The sequence below is a fragment of the Archocentrus centrarchus genome, chromosome 15, assembly GCF_007364275.1.
Source record: "Archocentrus centrarchus isolate MPI-CPG fArcCen1 chromosome 15, fArcCen1, whole genome shotgun sequence".
NCBI lineage: Eukaryota > Metazoa > Chordata > Actinopteri > Cichliformes > Cichlidae > Archocentrus > Archocentrus centrarchus.
The window spans coordinates 25,944,947-25,967,746 of record NC_044360.1 but is presented as its reverse complement, the minus strand read 5'-3'; the positions used below and the strand labels follow the sequence as shown (position 1 = coordinate 25,967,746).

At 40.3% G+C, this 22,800-nt stretch overlaps 1 protein-coding gene across 2 annotated transcripts in view; it reads right to left on the bottom strand.

Moving 5' to 3' along the window:
• The window catches only part of dntt (deoxynucleotidyltransferase, terminal), a 93,368-nt gene that overhangs the window by 48,777 nt on the left and 21,791 nt on the right, over positions 1-22,800 (bottom strand). For both annotated transcript variants that reach the window (XM_030748538.1, XM_030748539.1), the window contains exons 4-8: positions 17,048-17,218; positions 12,341-12,412; positions 12,017-12,140; positions 9,210-9,342; positions 237-339 (exon numbers count right to left, since the gene is read on the bottom strand). In XM_030748538.1, the coding sequence (XP_030604398.1) occupies positions 237-339; positions 9,210-9,342; positions 12,017-12,140; positions 12,341-12,412; positions 17,048-17,218 (603 nt within the window). The remainder of the gene's footprint in view (positions 1-236; positions 340-9,209; positions 9,343-12,016; positions 12,141-12,340; positions 12,413-17,047; positions 17,219-22,800) is intronic.

Below are 22,800 nucleotides of genomic sequence, written 5' to 3'. Positions count from 1 at the left end.
GCTCTGAACTCCCACTTGTTAAAATTGAACACACAGGCACTCCAAAAGCACAGGTTTCAAGAAAGATATTATGCATTGCTTTGTTTTGTCTACTATATAGTTCACAAAATTGTGCTTTTGTATTTTTTTTTTACTTTATAATATGTTCATCCAGGATTCAGCAGCTGTTCCAAAATACATTTAATATAACTCACTATAATACTATGCGTTAAGAAAGAAACAAACAACATACTTACTTGCTGTTTCAGTCTATCAATAGTGCCGGTGAGAAGACACTCCTCCTTCCCCAGCTGTGGCGTGGTCACGATAAAGTCTACATCATGGCCGAACTCTTTCCCCCTGGAGATAAAGGCATAGCACAGTTACCCACTCACTGTGTCCTGGAAATAATGAAATGAATTATCTTTTAGTCACAGCGTTTAACTGATGAAGAGGGAAGGTGGCAGACGGTGCTATTAAAAGCACAGGCCAAGCTAATGGCACTGGCTTTTTTCATTATTCAAACAAGTCATTTTTTTTCTCTTCAGCAGTTAAGTGTAAAACCCTTTTTGTTGCCTCAGCTGTCAGAGCCTTAACTTTTATGAGAATCATCATTTTCTACTTGGATCAGTGTCATAAAGCAGACCCATATGGGCCCTGAATAGGCTTACACAATGCATTTACTCTGTCAGCACAATTGCACATAAGAGTTGTTGCAGTACTGAGTGATTATCAAGTGATTATCTGGCAGAAGAAAAAAAGCTCTGCACAGAACCGCTGTACGGGCAGAGGAGATATGTACACAAAGGGCATATCAAAGCTTCTGTCTGGCATCAGCTCACTGAATCCATAGGCACCTCAGCAGAGGAGCGAGAAAAGCAAAAGCATCCCCATTATTTAATTAGAGGAGTAAATGTAGTTTTTTTTTCCTCCCTCTACCCAACTTTTCTCTTTTAAAAAATAAATTATTATACTCTTCTCTGCAGTGATTATATTAGAAGCCTATCCGGCACAGCGGCAAATTATTCAAACTAATTAGAGGAAAAGAAAGAAATATCCAGAAATCTATTGTAGACTTTCTGTAATTTATCCCCATGCACTCCACTCACAGTAAATCATCTTGCTACAGGAGTGCCTCTTCTGTAGAACAGCGTCAAATCATTTGTTTATCAAAACCTTATTTTGAATGTCAAATAAGTATGTTTCACTCTGTGTAAATTTGTCACACCCAACCATACTGAGGCAGCCTGATCAAACAGTAAGAGCTGTCAGACTGACTGAGTGACCAGATTTAAACGTGTGGACCCAGGGAAGCGCTGGGATGGTGGCATCACTACTCACCTTGTGTACACTTTGAACATACTGCTTTTATTCAGATTTCATTGATGGCTTCCTCAGAATACACATGGTTTTTAGATAGTTCTAGCACAGAGCTTGATAGTGCAAATGGGACCTGTGGATATTTTTTGGAAATTACAGTCCCAATTACCGACTGCTAGCTATATACTGGATGTAGCTCCTGTGTGTGAAAATCTAATGTGAAAATGTCCTAAACAGCAGGGGGTGTCTCCTGTGATTGCTAAAAACCACTGCTGGTTGTGTAGAGGTCTATTGGAAACCGGCTCCCTCGTGCTCTGAGTTTATAGTCTCAATCGCTTATTTATGGCTTAAGTCTTACTGAATACAACATGACAGAGTTAAAAAGGAGACTAAAGTAGGGCATGCTTCACCACGTGGCTGACAGGTCCTTAGACTACAAGTGTGCATCACTACACATCAACCACAAACACACTGATCTTGAGGTTTCACATCAGGTCTTCACTAACCAAAGGGTGATGTCACAGTGGCTACATCCACCATCTACAGTCTGTGCGGCCAGCAGCGGTTAACGAGCTAGTTAGTGTTTGACAGCAAGCATGGACAAAGTCACTATCACACAACCCACTGGTCTGTTGACTACTGTTTTCAAGCCTTGAGTTTTAGCATTTTGGTCATCCCTATATTATTATTATTTATTTGTTTGTTTTGGTCAGAAAGGTGCAGCAATAACTCTCTGTAATATTAAATTCCAATCAAATTTTCATGAGCAAAAAAAAAAGAAAAATTACCTACTCACAGCAGCCACGGCCCCTAATAATGCAATAAACTTTAAGCATTTTTACAATGGATTTGGGGGGAATGTGTTGGTCTGCAACAGTATTTATGTTGGTGATAGGCATCAATCTCAGAATGAACGCCCAGAGCCAGAGCTTCCCAGCAGAACCTTGCATTATAACTGGATGATCAATGTTATTCATCTGTAAGTGGTTTTTATAATGTGGCAGGATGGTGTTTGTACTATATTTCTGCACAGAATATGGATAGATAGAAAGATAAGTTTATTTCAAACATTTAAAAGAAAAAAAAAAAATAAAGTACAACTGACATATATGTACATTCAACAAAACACAATATCCAACATATGAATCATCAACAGCGAACAGCTCTGTATATCGTCACCCTTTTAAAATAACCGCCTGAGTCATTTTTTTCAGGTTTTTCAGAAAAGACAAAAAACCGAACCAAATATAGAAAGTATGATGATTAAAATAATGATGAATATATGATTTAAAAAATGACTTAGGCCATTATTTTAAGAGGGTGATGATATTTGATTTGGCAGAGATTTTACACCAGATGCCCTTCCTGATGTAACCCACCCATTTACCCGGGGCATGGGACCAGCACAAGTAATCCACACTAGCTTCTGACCCACTGACACTGGGATTTATTGTAACAGTTCACTAATATTTACATTTAATAATATCTATTCATTATTATTTAACTTTCAAAACAAAACAAAAATAATGATGGGAATTCCAGTGTTTCCTGAAATGAATCAGCAAACACTGACTGTCCTAGAAAGGAGCTTTATATTTGTATATCTGTGCTTTGAAGATCATGAGAGGAGATCAATTTAGTGGCTGTGACTGAGGTCCTCTCCAGTTCCACCTGCTGATAATGTATTCCTCCTACGAGCAAGATATTCATCATCCTCCAGCCAGTTACGATCAGCCCGTGCTGTGCCAGGGTTTCTTATGCATTTCCAGTCAACACAATCACAAAGGCAGTTGGACACACCCACGTGTGCCTTACACCACGAGCAGTATCTGTGCTTACAGTCATATTCATAGAAACATATTCACTACTTCAAGATTTCCTATAAAATTCTCAATGACTTATATGCATTGGCTAGTAATGATGCTCTGAGAATAGTTTGGTGTGCTCATTGGCATTCAAGGCAAATAATAATAAAATTATGGCTTCAAGAAAAATGATGACCTGCTCAGGAGTGTACATATGACTGCAGATGGGTTTGCATGGAAAGCCTGTGAAGGACTGGCCCACCTGTCCTAGAAGTTTTCCTGCCTTTCGCGTACAGCATGCTGACACAGGTTGCAGGATGACTCGAAACAGCAGATGGAATGATGAAAAGAAACTGTGGATGTCTTGTGATTATAGTAGCTTGCCACATATGACAGGTTTTTCCATCAGTCATGAAAGCAGTGCAGACACAAAGACACAGAAAACACAAATCACCAGTGCTGAAGTTGCCCCTCAGATAACACTCCCTGCCATGCTCAAGTTCATTGCCACCTCAGCTTGGACCAATGCCTGTCAGAAGGCCAGGCATTATTTCAAACTGATCATTACCCACACACACACACACACAGACACACACAAGACCCTTTGAAAAAACCAACAGGCAAAATCCTACACACGTCAGCACCAGTGTCACCGCAAACAACAAAGCAAAGTGACAATGAATGTTGGAGGCGATATGGCTCCACTGAAGCCTCTGCAGCCGCGAGGCTCTGTGTTTGATCTCTCTGTGCCGCTGCTCGACAGCAGCGAGAGTGAAGAAAAGGACAGAGGCTGTGAATGGCTTGTGGGAACGCTTCAAAGGTCACTGTGGCTAATTCAGGGAGCAAGGAAGCAATAGAAAACAGCCATTAGAGCTCCAGAAGGCATGATAATGTTAATGGTTAGCATTAGTGGTAGGCAGCATGTTCCCCTGTGGCATTAACAGAATGAGTACCTGGTTTACAGGTTCGCTCTGCAGATGTGTCTTTAGTGACACTTTTTTCATTTGCATTGCGGGTGTTTTATTATTTTTCATTCCTCTAAAATATTTTAAGCTGTGCGGGAACTCACTTTAACACTTGTTTTTGTACTCAGCAGTATATATGTAGGCCTTGATGTGAAGAGTTGGCACTTCTTTAATGAGTTGAATGTTAGGACACTGCTACTTGAGAATGCATCACAGATTTCCATCTGCTGAATGAGCAACTTTCCTTCGAAACCTCCCAACACTCAGCTTTAATTGGCAAAGCTGAGATTCCACAACACTTCCAGCTTGTACAGTGCGTTAAGTTGTTAAGAGAATCTCACTGTTAGTCTCTGCTGTGCAGGCAAAACTCACTTGCCTCACTGCATAAGAGTGTGCCGTGAATAGCAAAGAAACCAAAGCGGGAAAGAGACAGAGATCATCAGCATAAATTGGGTTTACCTCCTATCAGAGCTTAAAATCTTGTCAAAGAGTGGTTGTCTGCGTGTGTGCAAGGGGATAACACGGGTATTGGTGGTTATTTGAGGGGAAGTGGCATTTACGCTTTTCAGTTCCTTCCCATTTGAGCATCAGTATGTGTCAGGTCAGTGCAGATAATTCAACGGCAGTCAGCGGAAAGGCAGACGACAGCATGTCAGGCACATTCTTCCAGTATACCAGGGGTTTGTCTTCATCTCCGCCTTTAATGGTGCAACTTCAGAACACTGCTTCTATTTAGCATTAGGCATCCACTCCTGCTCAGTGGGATATATGGATGTGAGGATTTGGGTGAAAACACAAGCTCTGATAGGCAGATAAATATGCAGAGTCGCAGACTTGATGTTTTTGTTTTGTTTTGTTTTTTTTAATTGCATGCGACACAGAGCAGAGCTGTACATCTGCAAACACCTGGGTTGAATTTAGGCCATCTAGTCTTTTATTGCGTGAGGGAAAATGCTAAATTATTAACCGTTTCTGCACAAAGACTATGAACGACAAGGCGACACGCATGAATAATGCAGATCTATAAAGTGTTAGGCTGCTGCAGGAAATTTTTTACAGAATACAGGCGTCTGCAGGGAAAGTTCAGCAGCACTTAGGTCACCAAAAAGTAAGAGCTTTGTTTGTGACTATGCATCATTTTCCCCTCCTATCACCTTTCCTATCTGAATTTCTTGCTAACACAGCAAAGCGAAGCGATAATCAGGAAGATACAAAATAAGAACAAGAAAAAGCAGTTAGGTGTGGCCTGTACTTCGTGACCAGATGGCTTGTTTTGCTCTTTCCTCCCGCGAGCTGATAATGAGTTTTGTTTTAAAATCATGACACCCTGAACCGAGCTGATAAGGAATACTTATCTCAGCTGTTGTTCAAGGCAAACTGTGCAGTGGGACTCAACGCCTGTTTGAGGATTTGAGAGAAGACACCACTGGCCCCCTCATCAGTGTCACTTTGAGTCATATTCCAGACAATTTGATGTTAAATAAGGCCCTCGGTAGGGACTTGCCAGCCTCATACTGAAATAAATACAGTGTTCCGCTGACACTGCGTGAGCCTTCACACACAGTTGTGGTAGAAGCTGTATTTTCAAGTGTAATCTATTTTTAATCCTCCCCCCCAACAAAACCGCTTTAAGACTTGTCACCCGCCTTCCACAGCTGTCCTTTCAATGAGGCTAGTGTCAGTGGCATCAACAAATCCTCGCCACGCTGTTTCCCTCTGAAGTGGATGACAGCTCGAGTTTATTCGAGTTATTCTGTGAAACTTTTGCGAGTCGTGGTATCTTTTTGTGTATCTTATCCTGAGATGAAAGATTTCCCAGAGCTGGGTATATCTGTTTAAGGAGGTATATAGGCTATGGATATTTCCATTTTTGACAAGGGGTATCAGTTAGAAAGATGAAGCTAATAAGAGACTCTACACCAGGATCAAAATTATACGTAATTAAATCGAGCTTTGACAGGACTTTAGAAGGGAACATTTTCAAATATGTCACTGTGGAGAGAGTAAGTGGATTATTAGTGGTACTGCTGGCATCTTAGAAAGCATATGAACTATTTTGGTGTAATAGGCCTTATATTGCCTCCTACCGGGTTTAAACCATGTCTGGAGAATCATCCTTTCAGCAAGATAAAGGTAAATTACTTACTTGCTTACTGATAATGCACAAGTTAACATTCTTCAATTATAGCACCGCATGATTCCAATTAGGTCTCTCTCTCCAAATTCTGCACCACATACGTGGTGAAGTAAATGTGTGTTTCATCTCCCAGAGTTTGAAGCTATAAAGGCTCTCTTGCAGGCCCCTTTACACTTTGCAGCAGACTTCTGGCCCATAAATCTTGAGCTGTTCCTCCCCTTCATTCTTGATGTTAACTATCCATGATGCTCTAATCACCTTCCTCGGCTCTCTTACCGCATTTCCCCCTTGAGCAGTTATTTACATAATCAGACATCATTCCAGCTGTCATTTATCCATTTGAAGATTAGAGTTTTTTTTTTTCTTGTGCTGTTTCACACCGACTTTACAAAGGACATCTGGGAATCGATCCCATTTACACATCTATACCACTGCAGAGGCGTTAAAGCAAGAACATGCAACTTTTGAGGAGAGAAATGATGCCATTTTCCTATAAAAATAAAAAAAACATAAGATGAAGTCAGATTCACAAGCTAACTTTAACCCTCTGAGGTTTAGATCATTATTGGTGATGCACTGTTGAAGAATTAAGGCAATTTTGAAGGCAAAAGAGGGTTCAAACCCACAACTAACAAGGTATACCTAATAAAGTGTCCAGTGAATGTATATAGTCATATTTCTATTATTTTTCCACAGGTGATAGAAATATAATGAGTCTGACCATTGGTGTTATGAGTACTATGATTTATGTAAGCAGAAATGTACAGCATAATGGCTTTAGGAAGACCATTCCAGATGCATAATGGAGCCATTTCATTTTGGCCACAATTACAAGAGGTATGTTTGGAGGAGTAAAGGTGAGACTTTCAAACCTAAGAACGCTGCTTCAACTGTCAAGCATGGCGATGATGGCATCATGCTCTCGGCTGGTTTGCTGTAAGTGATGCTGGTAGTGGTTAGAAGTGTTTAGAATAATGAAGAGGAAACAATAGCCCCAAATTCGTCAGCTCACACACCTCAAATCTGGTTTTGGAATGGATAAAGCGGGCTAACATTAAGCTTCTGGAATGGCCTTCCCAAAGCCCTGACCTCAACCCTATAGAAAATTTGTGGACTATGCTTAAAAACTGGATCTATGCAAGGAAACCAACTTTTTTAAATTAACTCCACCAATTCTGCCAAGAAGAGTGGTCAAATATCCAGACAGAGTAGCTGGTCTTGGTGCAACTTGCTAACGGACATTTAACCAAACATTAATTGGGGTGTATGTGTATATTTCAGCCTGCATAATTTGTGTATAATTTTGACCACGTGTGTGGATCAGAGAAAATTCAAAATAAATTCAAACTTGTGCACCCAATTCTTGTTTTTTAAAGTAATTAGAGATGTATGCTGTACAATCATTCCACCCTGCAAAAAGAACAGTTGGAAAAAAAAAATCTAATTACCAAATTACCATGGCATTCATGCCCACCATGAGTGGCTGCAAAGTTTGGCCACTGCTTTGTTTTTATCAAATTATTTATTTGATAAAGGCTCCTTTGTGTGTGTTATTATTATTGTTGTAGGGTCTTTACCTTACAATATAAAGCGCCTTTTTGTGATTTAAATAAGATTGAAATGAACTGAACTGAACTTTGGTTGAGTGTTACCTGTTTTCTTGTTGCACCAGCGATTAATCTACAAGAACTGCAAATAAACTATATTTTGTGCACAGAGCCTCAACACTCATCTTAAAGCCTATGCAGGGATGTCTTTATAGCCTACTAAAAGATTTTTGAGTTTGCTGTTGATTTTTCCACAATGCAATGCTCAAAGAAAATGCTCACAGCGAGGGAAATCAAACAGCTTCAGGTAAAAAAAAAAAAAAACAAATTTCAGGCAAAAACACTACACTCTCTTTTTGTCTGAACAACGGCGTCATTCTGGAGTCGGCATCAGGTGCTGCAAATATGTTGATTTCTTGTGCATTTGCTGCAAAACCGGTATGCTTTAAAGATGAGTATGTAAACCAGTGCTGTATATTACAAACTGTATTGAGTTTGGAGCGAGAACAAAGCCGTAATGGCTCACTGTTTTGGCTACAAGTGACAAATATGAGATGATGCCACAATACTGGTCCATTAGTTAAAGTGACTTTTTCCTATTATAAAAGTTAGTGTATAGTAATTTTGTACCAAACTTTGACAAGCAGAAAACAGCAAATAGAGAAAAGGGAAACTTTAATACGGTTTTTAGGGAAAGGTAATAACTCTGGTAACATGTAATGTTTGCAGCCCAGACACTATTAAAGACCATCAGCTAAGCTGCAGCAGCTCTGTCACCCCTGTTGAGAGGCAAGCGCCTGTCCTTACTGCCAGACTGCTTTTGAATTATTTACCTCACACGCCACTGGTTATGGCTGGATTTTTACAACACCACAGAGCGGAGTGCTCCACACTTACCAAGCCACAAAGCACTGCACATAAAAAAAAATAGCACCACAAAGAGGTGCCGACAGAGGGAGGCGCCGGCTGTGAGCAAATAGTTGCACTCAGCAGGTAGCTTTCCAAGAGCACTCACTATGCACATTGAGACAGACAAATGTAATGCACTTTAGCATCTTAATGTAAAGGCAAAATTGTTATCAGCCCGCCGTTACCTACTTTTTTATTTTGCTGCGAAAAACGAAAGCACGAGATGGGAAATATTCTGCAGCAGTAAATGTCAAATTAATCTATTTTATCAAAGAACTCTTGAAAACTGTGAGATGCAATTAGACACCAACGGCTCTAATGCTTCTACCCAGACATTCACTCTGTGACTTCTTTAATCTGATATCATACAATAATAATATTAGTAATAATATCCACCTGGGAATCAAGCAGACCTCTTGAGACTTTCCTAATGTCTCCCTGTGTGTAATATGGATAGAACAATAATGAGGGGAAAAGAAAAGATAGAAAGTGCTGTTCTATTTCATCTACAAATATCAACACTGAAAGGAGGAGACAAGTCTTGTACCTGCGAAAGCCACCTGTCAGTGCGAGTATGGCGTCCGGTGTGATCGCATGGACAGCTTCGTCAATAATGTTCCCCAGGGCCCGGGCCTCTGCTTTACTGACAGCCCTGGAGATGTCTCCATAATGCAGAAAACCTGCAGGGAAAAGACCACGTGGTTATTAGTCTGGAAGCCAGCCATCAATCATAGCCATTTGCTCTGGGGAAGTGGTGAGTCAGAGTGAATTAAAGGTAAGGCAAAAATGGGATACGTTCTGCTGGCTGATAGAAGATGACTGCTGGTGTCCGCCTGCTGCAGACACAAAACAGCAAAATGTAGAAATGGTGCAAAATTATAATTCGTGGTTTGATGGGTATCTCATTGATTTGTGTTCTCCTGTTTCTTTGTGCTGCGTTAAAAAGCATTGATTATCTTTTTATTTCAGTGAAGAACAGCTTTCCTGACAATTAATCAGAAAATTCTCTAATGCTATTTCTGTCTATGATGAGGTAAATTAAATGGGATTATTCATGTTTCTGCTCTTTTAAGATTTACCAAATACAGTGGAGGGTTCAGGGTTCAGACAAATTTTCCACGTCAAAGACTCACAGCATTTCTCTGCACGCAGTCGACACCACAGTGTTCCAAGTGATCGATTATGACCAGTTTGATGAAGGTGTCTGTCAGAATAATGCATTATAGGACGGCGTTTCAAAGTGAATGGAAACCTGCGAGCGGTGCAATACAGTGTTTTGAATTACCACCTCATGTAGTGCTGCAGTATGTGCATCCAGCTGCACCCCGAGCAGCAGAAGAAGCAGACAAATGATGCAGACAAATGAAAAGCTGCATATCAGTATTTTCTATAACCATGTGAGCACTGAGAGATATATGTCACTGTCTAAAGCTGATGCTATCTGCATGCCTGGGTGCGTCTGTCTCTGTATATTTCTTCATATTTCTCACTCAGCTTTCTCACAAATGTTTATTCTAAACTTCCTTCTGTTTCTTTCCCATTTTTAAAGCAAAACCATGCAAGAGGCATGGTTTGAAATATGCCAGCACATTTGATTTTGCCTGTTTATGATTTCTTAAGCATGAAGCCTAAACAAACTTTCCATTTAGCACCACCAACAGGTTGACATTTGAGGATTTTAGGCACGCCTCTCTGGATTGTTACATTTGATGCAGGTATTTGAACCTCAGCGATGTCCTTACTTTTCATCAAGTCATCGTTTTAAACTTTACACTGAGCACTGAGTGGTTTATGACCGTGAAAATTAATGACATGCTCATCAGCCTCCGGCGACCTCAACTCCCACTCGTGAGGGAAACATCAATCAAATCTGTATTTCATAGTCGGAAAGTCCTCTGACAAAATAAACAATGAGTTTAAGATTAATGGCAGGTTATGGCACATCATAAAAGTAAATATCAGGGGAACGACATCGGGATAAAGTGAAATCCACATAAGGCCACAAACCTGTACTTTATATGTTAATTGGCAAATGCAAGCATGATACCACAAAAATGGTCATAGTGGTAAACACTGATGAGATCTTTAAAAAGGGCTATTATTCACAAGAGATTAGATTACCAGGGGACCTGTGTGATCACTGCTACCAAAAGTATCTGATAATTTGCACATTTCATAGCACTTAGTAGCAGCAGCAGTTGAATAAGTACATGTTATCGCCTTTTGGGAAAACCTGGATGCTGCATCTGTTTCAGCCCTTCCACCCAATCATTTTTGTTGTCATAAATGAGATGGCTCATCATTTGAAGAGCACAGCAAAGCCTCACAACATCACACGCCTGTGCGCCATAAATGCATTGTTGTAAATTGCAAGTGAGCGGCGCGATGGAGCAGTGTCTCCCAGCTGCATGCTTGCTGATTTTTAAGTGGTGTAAAAGAGTCGTTCATCTCAGTAATACATGATTTCCTGTTGGCTATAATTTCCCTCCAAAGCCAAACTAGTGGACAGGATAAATGCTGGGAGGATACGGTGTGTGCTAAATTTTATGGTGACACGTGAAGTAGTTGTCAAGATATTTCACTGAAGACCAAAAATGCCAGATGTTCATTAAACTTATTTGAACACATCATCTGGGTTTTATGAATATCAGGACAGAACTGCTGTGCCTATCCATGAAGTATTTCACAGGAGCTGTGAAACATTCAGATTCATCCTCTAACAAAGTGCGAGTGGATAATCATGAAGTCTATCACCCTTTAACCACAGCATCTTTCTAGAATGGCTAAAAATAAAGTTTTGTTTTAGCCTTTTAGCAGCAAATTAACTGTTGTTTGGGCACCATCCCAGAAGCTTCATTCCAGTGCATTAATCTCAGTAATATCACAAAGTAATAAAGGATGAGTCCACAAAAAAAAAAAAACAACGACCCAGAATGCATCCTTTATATTTCAAACTAATCATAACTCTCCCGCTGTGAGTTAGCAACCTTTTGTGGCCTTTGCTTTGATGGCCCGCTCTGCTGCGCTGACTGATGAGAATTCTGCAGCATGCCCTCCCTTCACAGTCACTACTCATTGATTTTGTTTTAAAAAAAAAAAAATCCTCTGCAGCCTCTAACATTGTGTTTTTTTACAGTAAGCTCCCTGCTGGTCATATCTCACTGTAGAGAAAACACATTACCACTAGAGGCTCACATCCTTTGGGAGTTTAAAAAAAAAAAAACACCCCCCACCCCTGCCCAAAGGGATTTTACAATTAAGTCTTTGAGTCTCTTTTGGAAGCAAGCTCGAGTTGAATTTTTCCCTCTATAATTTGTGAAGTGGCAGAGCGAAGATGGTGAGATGTTGATGTACCACTTTGTTGCATCCGGTTTAGATGAATGTCGGGCTCCGCCAGAACGTCGCTGAATGAGCGCAGCCCTCTGCGGTACCACTTCTCGGCTGTCTTAGGTCCAACCCCAAACACACTTGTGAACAGCTGGCAGGAAACGAGGTAAGTATGTAATCAAGAAGACATGCTCTGAAATGACAGGCTCTCCTCAGAAGAGGTAAGCATTCAAAGTTTTGAAGAGCTGCGTGTCCTTAAGAGAGAGCAAATGCGAATCATTTTCACAGCCAGTTAAAAGCTCCAGAATGGAGAAAGCAAACCACCGACTGAGTTGTTATTCATCCACTGACCTTTAGCGTTTGATACCTTTCATCAGAGAGTATTTTCTCGACTTCAAACGAACGGCCATATTGAAGGATCTCCTGCAAAACATAAAAGCAGATGATATTATTGGGGGGAAAGCGATGCCTGTGTCAGCGTCGGCATGTTTTCCCCTGGGTTCTCTTCCCGCGGCTCTTAACAAATAGGCCCCAAATTGCAGCTCATTTGAAAAAGTATCCACTTAAATCAGGTGTCCTTATTTCCATTTCTTTTCTTTTGAAGAAATAGCAGCTTTGTTGTTGCGAAACCTGGGATTAATATCAGTTTTATGGCAATCATAAAAACCCCAAGGTGATGTTATTGTTTGTTCTGAAACAGCTTTTGTTCTCCATTTAATTGTCTGCCTCTCTCAGCAGTGTGCCACTAATTTGCTGGTCACATTTTAACTGTCTTCATTATGCGAAGGCATAAAAAAATCAGGCAGCAGCTATCTGGTTAATACCGACCATCTTCCACGGGGAAATGAGCCTGTATGTTTCTGTTTTGGGATAAGTATCTGTGTGCATTTTAAGCTTGTGCATGAATGGATGACAGCCTGTATCAGTGAACCAGTGAACCTAACATCCACACTGTGAGTACAATGCAGTTTTAAGCAGCCTTCACTGCTCAGTGATGCATCCACCCGTCCACCTCTGCTTTTCAAGCCTCCAGCTAAGGCCAACCTCAAACGCAAGGATAATGCTTCAACACACTCCCTGCTCCAGGAAAGACACACTTCTTCACATGCACAGCTCCTCTCTCTCTCTCACACACACACACACACACATATAGAGCAAACACATATACTGACTATTCATCCCTAACTCTGCCTCAGTGCTCCCAGACTTTCATGTCAGTAGGTTTATATCTTTTCCCCCACTTTGGATGTTCAGTCAACAGTGAGCAGTTCAGTCGTTGCTGACAGAGTGTCGCTCCGATGTTCACAGGCACATCAAGCGTTTGGTTTTTACTCTGTTTGGTTTCACTTTGTTTTTTGTGTCATGTCATTTTCTTGTTTTGAGCGGCAAAACTGTTCAAAGAGACAGCCCAGAGAGAGAAAAACCAAGTGCCGGGCGCGCGTCTGAATTGTGCAAGAACAACAAGAGGGAGAGGTCATTTACAGGCAGTCTAATTTGGTCTCCTCGGGACATTTATGTTATTTTGTTTAATGAATGTGCCTCGTGCTGACAGATTTGACAGATTTGGAAACGTGCTCTGAGACACGCAGCGTGTATGTTGGGTTTAGCGTGTCAGAGAGAGTCGGATTGCTGAGCTCACCTTGTTATCCTACAGGGACCTGGCTTTCTCTCCAAGCAAACATCTGCACTTTTCCTGACAACCTGCCATGATTTCTGCCCTGAGTTCGACTCTAGATGAGGAGATGAAGTGAGCCAATAAGACTTTTTTTTTTTTTTCTCTCAGAGACAAAATATATTTGTCTGATACCTATCAGCGTGTGCTGCAAGTGTGTGGCAAGTTTTGTTCATATGTCAGTCTACTCTTTCTTTAATACATTTCTGGAAGATTGAACTCAGCATTGAATTTTTTTTTAACCTCCAGTACTTTACGGCAAATGTGTTCTGCAAGATGAAATTCCATCTCCTCCAGAAGGCTTATGTGTGCAGATGATTCAGCCACATTCTTCTTGCTAACACAGAATAAAACAGTTCTAAGTAATGAAATACCTCATATACAGTTGAGCTGGTCTATTTAAACTACATCTGTTACATCAGTGCCTCCTGACAGAACCCTATTTAAAGCGGGCCTATTATATTCATTCCCAAATCCATATTTTTATTCTTGAACTCCACTGAAGATGCTTTGTGTGATTCACACTCCTTATTAATCCTCACTGAGTTTTGGTACAGCCTTTCAACAAGCCATTTTAACTCCCTTTCATCATCCTTTAAGTTCCTTTTTTTCTCATTGGCTGCCCCTCACGAGCACAAGGTTTGGACAGGTGGTGGGCGGGGATTCTTTGTTCACAGCCAGAACAGTGTTCCTGCAATGTCCACAATAATGAAATCTGATCTCACTGACATTATACCGACAAAAGAATAAAACTGTAATAATATACAGTACTGTGCAAAAGTCTTGAGCCCTCATTTCCCCTCATTTCTTTAGATCTACAAAAAAATGCCAAATACAAGACAGTTTGACAGGCATGAAATCGCCTTGTTTTTGAAGTGATTCCCAAAGAGCTGAAAACTTGGCATGGTGTGTCCTCAAAAAAGAAAAAAGACTGAAGAGACCGAACAAGTGGAGGCCAAAAGAAGAAGTGGTACTGTATGCCTGAAAAATACATAAAGCAGATGAACAGTATCTGAAAGTCATATCCTTAAGAAATAGAGGGGGAAAAAATCCAGCAAAGACCTGATACAGCACCACAGAGATGCATCTGGCCCTTCAGCTGATCAATTGACTGTTTTCAGCATACAGTACCTGAACAGAAGAACAGTAGATGGAACGCTATCAGTCATGGACTGGCTTCCCCAGAGCAACATTACTGAAGCAGTGTGGGATCATCTTGACAGAGAAAAGAACAAAAGGCAGCAACATCCAAAGAAGAGCTTTAAATGTCCTTCAAGAAGCCTGGAGAACCATGAAGACTGCTGAAAGAAATGACAAGAAAGCTGCCTCAGAGAGTTCAGGCTGTGGTTAAGAATAAAGGTGTTCACATCGAATCACTGCCAAGCTCATTAGGATTGTACAAGCTCTGTTTTTGGCCTTATGTACTGTTTTTCCATGAATGCTTGCACATTTCAGTAAATGTCTGCACCTGTTTCCCATTGTTCTAGCAAAATACAAAGAAATGACATCTTGGTGGCTCAAGACTTTTTTTTTTTTAAAGCCTTTTCTTAACAAAAAGTATCTTCCTACAAAAGGCTGAATGTGATATTTTATCTACTCAGACTGGAGAAAGAAAATTTTTCTGAAACAATTTCTAAGTGCACATCAATAAAGATGATGATTTATTATATGGGTCCTGATCACTGATCATTAGTAAGTCCCATATTGCTTCACTCTCAGTGTGTTATGTTCCTAATTTTACAGCCACCATGCAAGGACTTAGTGATCGCATGTGTGTTATACAATTCAAATGCTAGAGCCTAACTATGATCAGCCCCGACCTGCAGGTCTGTGGGGATGTTGCCAATATGTAAACAGTCCATTGGGCAAATAAAGGGTTGGTCACGGTCTTGTTCACCACAGTAAACTGGTGTTTTTTTCTTGCCATTTAGGATATTTCTTGATGAAAACCTGATAACAGATCCTACATGAAGCAAATTAATTCAAGGCACTAACATCATTGCCTGTGTGCTACTCAGTTAGGTGCTGTCATTTACTGAGAAGGTTTAGCTGTTCTGTGGTGGTACACTAAAAATCATGTGTATAAAATGGTTTTTATTGATACAACCCTAATTCCAATGAAGCTGGGACATTGTGTAAAACACAAATAAAAACAGAATATGATGATTTGCAAATCCTTTTCAACCTATTTTCAATTGAATACAGTACAAAGATATTTAATGTTCAAACGATAAACTTTGTTTTTTGCAAATATTCACTCATTTTGAATTTGAGGCCTGCAACACATTCCAAAAGAGTTGGGACAGGGGCAACAAAAGACTGGGACAGTTGAGGAATGCTCAAAAAACACCTGTTTGGAACATTCTACAGGTGAACAGGTTAATTGGAAACAGGTGACTGTCATGGGCATAAAGGGAGCATCCCCAAAGGGCTTGGTCGTTCACGTGCAAGGATGGGGCGAGGTTCACCACTTTGTCGTCCAACAGTTTAAGAACAATGTTTCTCAATGTACAATTGCAAGGAATTTAGGGATTTCATCATCTACAGTCCATAATATCATCAAAAGATTCAGAGAATCTGGAGAAATCTCTGCATGTAAACAGCAAGGCCGGAAACCAACACTGAATGCCTGTGACCTTCGATCCCTCAGGCAGCACTGCATTAAAAACCAACATCATTCTGTAACGGCTATTATCACATGGGCTCAGGAACACTTCAGAAAACCACTGTCAGTGAACACGGTTTGTCGCTCCATCTACAAGCGCAAGTTAAAACTCAACCATGCAAAGCGAAAGTCATGTATCAACGACACCCAGAAACGCCGCCAGCTTCTCTGAGCCCAAGCTCATCTGAGATGGACTGACGCAAAGTGGAAAAGTGTCCTGCAGTCTGATGAGTCCACATTTCAAATTGTGTTTGGAAATTATGGAGATTGTGTCCTTTAGTTTATCCATTTGAGCATCAAATATCTTGTCTTTGTAGTATATTCAATTGAATATAGGTTGAAAAGGATTTGCAAATCACCGTATTCTGTTTTAATTTATGTTTTACACAATGTCCCAACTTCACTGGAATTGGGGCTGCACATTAGCAAAGGATCAGTTAGTGTCAGTATTTTATGCTGAAGTCAGTTAATTCTGTCACTTGTTGCATCATTTATGGTTTGCAAATCTAAACTGAACGCTTTACTGATTTTAGAGTTTGAGGGCCAGCTTCAGAAAATGATAAAATGGTGGCAAGAATTTCGTTTTTCACTGCATTAGACATTCCTTTGTATTTAGTATTTAAATGCTATTTAATGGTACCAGACCCAAAATACAGTAAAAAGACATCCACAGCACTGTGGATTAAGCATTTTCTGGGCCAAACCTGGGCCCGGGCCTTACCTCTATGACAAAGTTAGAGTGTTCCCCCAGGCAGGGCAGGTCGTCGGTGGCCCGCAAACACTGCACTGGCCAAGGCAGACTCTTCAGCACAGAGGCAGCCCTCCTGAAGGCCAGGCATGGACCTTCCATCTCATTGAATTCATGGCTCTCTGCCAGCACTTCAAATGCATCCTACAGAGAGAAGTAGGCAAAGGCAGGAGAAGGAATAATTAAGAGTAGATAATATGGGGAAAAAAAATCTTATTTACACCGGAAGGACGTAGATCAATAAGCATAACACAGTACGCAGTTTAGAACGAAAATTGTGTACTTGTTGCATGGTTTGCCAGTTTCAATAAAGTAAGAGAAAACTGAGAAGAAAAAGAGAGGCCGAGTAAAAATATGTCAGGCATGCAATCGCATGTGAGATGCATTGACCTGTAGAAGGAAACCAGACAGAGAGAGGTTTCCTCCCTCCATCCTCCATCAGTACTCTGTGTCTCTGCTCCTGTCCCTGTCACTGTCCCTGTACAGTAGGACCTGCTGCATGTTGTTTTTCTTCTGGATGACTGGACAGAGACATTAGAGGCTGGCAAACACCAGACAGGAGCCTGTTATTTTCCACTTGTTTACAACAGGCTCCCATGGGGCTAGACATGGACTTTCTCTTTACAAAGGCAGGATTTTTGGACCCTGGAATGAAAGTCAGAATGAATCTTCCCCCATTCCAAACCTCTAAATTTGAATTCAAAAGCTGCTGGTTTGAATCTGCATTAATTGTTTTATTTTTAAAAACTGAGCTCATCAAAGGACTATGAGTATGAGTATTTGAGTGTTAGTTTTTCAGCTGATTGTGCTGTTTTTTTGCCCCTGTTACTCATCAGCATTGTTCCCAGACATAAGGAACAATGCTGATGAATTTTCTCAAAAAGCTCTGAAGAAAAAGAATACAGGCATGTGTGTAAATGATGGGTAAATATACTGTAAATGCTAAAGGTTGCAATATCCACTTTACAGACTATTAAAAGCTATTTTTAAAAAATCAGGTGACTGTTTAAGAACAACAACACTCAAATGCGATAATTTGCCACTTTGCTTTTTTCTGTACTGCAGAAACTCAGCACGGTTCAGTTTTGGACCCTTAATTATACAGAACCAAAACCGCTCCATGTCAAGCATTTGTGACTTTTTAATCAACATTTTATCAACAATTTATTGCTTTATCAAGCAAAATGCCAAATTACCTTATGACAAAAGTAGTTATTTACTGCCCTACGTGATTTTATAAAAGTAAAATACCCTCAGTGGCCACTTCATTAGGAATGTCTTTGTCATTTTGCTACAGTCATAAAGATATTAATCAAAGCGTATCATTGCAGAGGCTACATTTGTTCAGAAGTAAGTATTTAAATACAAAAAAAAATATTAAAATGTTTTTCAAAGCAGAACTTAAGCTGGTCACATTGATGATAGATGATATGGAATATTGATGTGTGTTATAATTGCACAGTACAGTCAAGAATTCAGTTTTTAAGAATATTTTAGGTGACTACCAGATATTTGCAAACATTATTGTTAAATATTAAGGCATAATCAGTAACACGGCTTAATAAAGACTGGATTTAATATTTGCATGAGTCTGAAATCTGGGGCTGGTTTCAAAATCTAAATCAACTGTGTCAGTGAATGAATAGAAGTGAACACTTGTTCTTTTTGTGATTTCTGATCAGATGAGCAGCCTAGAGCCCACCTCCAAAGCTATCCAAAGACCATCCACTCTCATCTTATTCCAGCACGAACACAAAGCGCCATGAACCAGTTCATCTGTCTGCTGCCCAAAGTGTCTCTTTTCCAGAATTCCTGTGTGTGAATGATGTCATGCGAGCCTGGTCATCACCAGTAACACATCACACTAAGCCTATGATTTCAAGCTACTTTTTTAGTAAAGTCCTTTTTGCTGGTCTCCAAGACAGAGCTAGGGTTCTTAGGATGAGATCCTCACTGATGATGACTTAGACCTCGGAGAGCAAGAAAAGGTTTGACTGATATTCCATTCTACTTTGAATAAAGTAAAACCCATAATTAAATGTGAAATCTTTCTCCGCACATACAAATGATCATTCCCCATCCTATCAGGAAGACCTCAGATCATCATATTATCCCAACAGACTGCAGTTGGGGTTCCTACAGTTTTTAAAAGTAGAATGGGAGGAGCAGCCTTTGGTTACAGCATCAGGCCCCTCTCCTGTGGAACCAGCCCTACACCCTCTCTAAGATTAGGCTTAAAACGTCCCTTTTTGATAAATCTGACAGTTAGGGCTGGATGAGATGACCCTCAACGCTCCCTTAATTATGCTTTTGGGACTCCCCATCATGAACCGAGCACTTCCCCTCCACTCCCCTCTTTCAAATCCTCGTGTGTTTATATGCCACTCCTGCAAGTCTCCCCCATAGTCTCTCTTTGCTTTCCCCTCACCCCCCCAACCCTTCAGATGGCTCACACTCGTTGAGCCTGGTTCTGCTGGTCTCTTCCTGTTAAAAAGGGAGTTTTTGATTCACACTGTCACCAAGTGCTGCTCATAGGGGATGATCGGATTGTTGGGGTTTTCTCTTTAGTGTTGAAGGGTCTGGTGCACCAAACTCTTTATAAATCAAATTTATAAAAAGTGGAGAAATTATGCTTTTGCATTTAACTCATGCAAACACCCCTTACTCAAACACACAGCCCTAAAAGGTGACCTTTGAGAGATTTCTCTGCTTCTTCAAACTCTGAGCTACTTACCATCCAAATTGCCCATCTACATTTTTCAACATGCTCAAGTTGGTCAAACTCTTTCCAAGACGCCTTAGCTCAAGAGTTTAGAAAGTGATTAATAAATGGCCACATGGTGGTACGATCATTGCTAAATCCCAAGTAGCCATTCTTATTTCTCTTTATCCAATCTCTCAGAAACTCTCCCCTGGTAAGAAAAGGAAAAATATACTGTTGATTTTCCTACATCCTTCACACTTAAGATTTAAGCCTTTAATTAACTTTAAGAGAATGGGGGACAGAAAAAAAAAAAAGAACTTCAGTGTCACACTTTCTAATATTGGAGAATATTGGCACGCAGCAGAACATTTGGCACCATGTTCAGCTGGACCGCTTCACAGTTTGAAGTGGTGAGCTACTGTAGCGGAACCAAGTGGAGGAAAACATGTCACCACGGGAAAGTTGGATCGTCATCATTATTGCAGTCGTTCATTAACTAAACAAGTCATGTTGTTGTGTGGGTTATGACAAAACATGTCAAATGACTCAGACAGAGCAGGTTGGTGCAGTGAGAAGTAAAGAGCAGCAGGGTTGGGTTTGTGACTCACAGAATTCTGCATGTGAATTACCTTTTTTTTTTAATTCTCAAATATGCAACCCTTTTCCAAAAAATAAGCCAGGTTTATTAAAGGAACAAGGAAAATCTGGTGTCAGGTATAAATCTTAACAATACATCTCAAGCTGCCGAAAAAGGCAGCATGTAGTACGCCTAAAATGCCATGGAAACATTATTTCATACAATTATCACTGTTAACTAATTTATAGAAGCAGAAGATACAAAATAGAAATGTGTTGCTGCATGGAAACCCTTTGAGTATTCTTCTTGCCAAAACCCCAAAGCATGTGCGCCTAAATGACGGAAATGTGATAATTGCCTTGTTTTTTGTTTTGTTTTGTTTTTTGTTTATTTTAACTCAGCCCTGTACTTTGTCACTCCATTTTCACTGTTTATACCTCCAAAAACAATTCTTTGCTCAGTCAATCTATCTTGTTAATTCAAATGCTGTGGCTTGATGTTGAGTATTGTGTCTGTGAAGTCAATTTCTATTTATCGACAGCAATGCAAAACTTAAATATGCTTCCTGCATAAAAAAGCATGCATTTCTAACGACCTGTACAAAGGGCAAAACAGAACGACTTGAATGAACTGATGCACACTGCGTGAATTTGAAGTGCTCTATTAAATTTGTTATGAAATAGTTTTGCTTGAAAAGGACTAGTTATACGTAATTAAAGCAGCACACTTTTGGACAGATAGCTTTGAATTAATTTATCTCCAAGTGCCTCACACATTCGTGTGAAGACTGAAGCTTCAGAAGGAAGTTTAAATCCAGCAATCATTGTTAACACCAATTACTGTACAAAACGAGCGAGATTGAGAAATAATCGCATTCAGCCGGCATCAAGTCAAATGTTTGAAAGTGCTTGGGGAAGATAACATTGTTCAAATTATTCAACAAGACCTTTCGATTTAATTCATTTCAATTTTATTTATATAGCGCCAAATCACAACAAGCAGTCGCCTCAAGGAGCTTTATATTGTAAGGTAAAGACCCTACAATAATACAGAGAAAACCCAACAATCACACAAGCCCGTGTGAGCAAGCACTTGGCAACAGTGGGAAGGAAAAACTCCCTTTTAACAGGAAGAAGCCTCCAGCAGAACCAGGCTCAGGGAGGGGCAGCCATCTGCCGCGACTGGTTTGGCGTGAGGGGAGGAAGACAGGACAAAGGACACACTGTGGAATAGAGCCAGAGATTAATAATATCTAATGATTAAATGCAGAGTGGGGTATAAACACAGAGAGTAAAAAGAGATGAGTGAAGAAGAAACACTCACTGCAACCTAGGCCTATTGCAGTGTAACAAAAGCCCGAACTATAAGCTTTGTCAAAAAGGAAAGTTTTAAGCCTAATCTTAAAAATAGAGAGGGTGTCTGTCTCCTGAATCCAAGCTGGGAGCTGGTTCCACAGAAGAGGAGCCTGAAAGCTGAAGGCTCTGCCTCCCATAATGCTCTTAAGTATCCTAGGAACCACAAGTAAGCCAGCAGTCTGAGAGCACACTGCTCTATTGGGGTGATACAGTACTATGAGGTCATTAAGATAAGATGGGGTCTGATTATTCAAGACCTTGTGTGTGAGAGACCTTTGCTGATGTATATTCCTGGATTGGTCAACGAAGTTCCAAAAACTTTCTTTGTTTTCCTTTTTACTAGACTTTGGCCCAATATTTATAATGTGGCAAGCCTTGTTCAAAGCAGCCATTTGGATTTGTTATATTAGTAACATACTGGTTTACACCAAAGATTCTTATGATGCCGTTCACTTGGCAACAGCAGGAGAGCAGGAGCGCATTTTACTCACTAAATTTGCTTTTTTGTTTTTTAAGCCATTCTTTACGCCTGCTTTTTTATAATTTCTCACCCATCCATCTGATGTGCATCTTAGGTAATCAAAACAATGCATCTGCCTGCTTTGGAGTCTTCATTTGTACTGGCCTGAGCACTGCCAACAATGCTTCAGAGTGCTGTGAAGAACTGTGTAGTGCAGACACTAATGAAAGATGTTGTTCTGATTGTATGCACTTGAAATAATCTTTTCATATCACATTATTCAATTCAGCATTAATGAGAAGCTATTAACTAGGTTACTTTAGGTTAGTGTTTCATATTACTTTAACTCTAATGTGTTGTGACAGTGCCATTTATGTGGTGCATGAATCAATAATGTTTAAGGATAATAATAAAAGCTGATGCCACTTTAATACCATATAGCCTACCAGTCCTCCCCCAAGGACAGATTGAAAAGTGAGGAATTTTAAATTCTAGACCTGAACTTTAATGCAGTTCAGTGTTATCAGAGCTCTGGGTAGACGTTCATTTCCTGTCCTCTAGTCGAGCCGCTTTCTGAGGTCAATGCATCACCCGCAGTTCTGTGCAGACATGCAGCACCAGGTCAGTGAG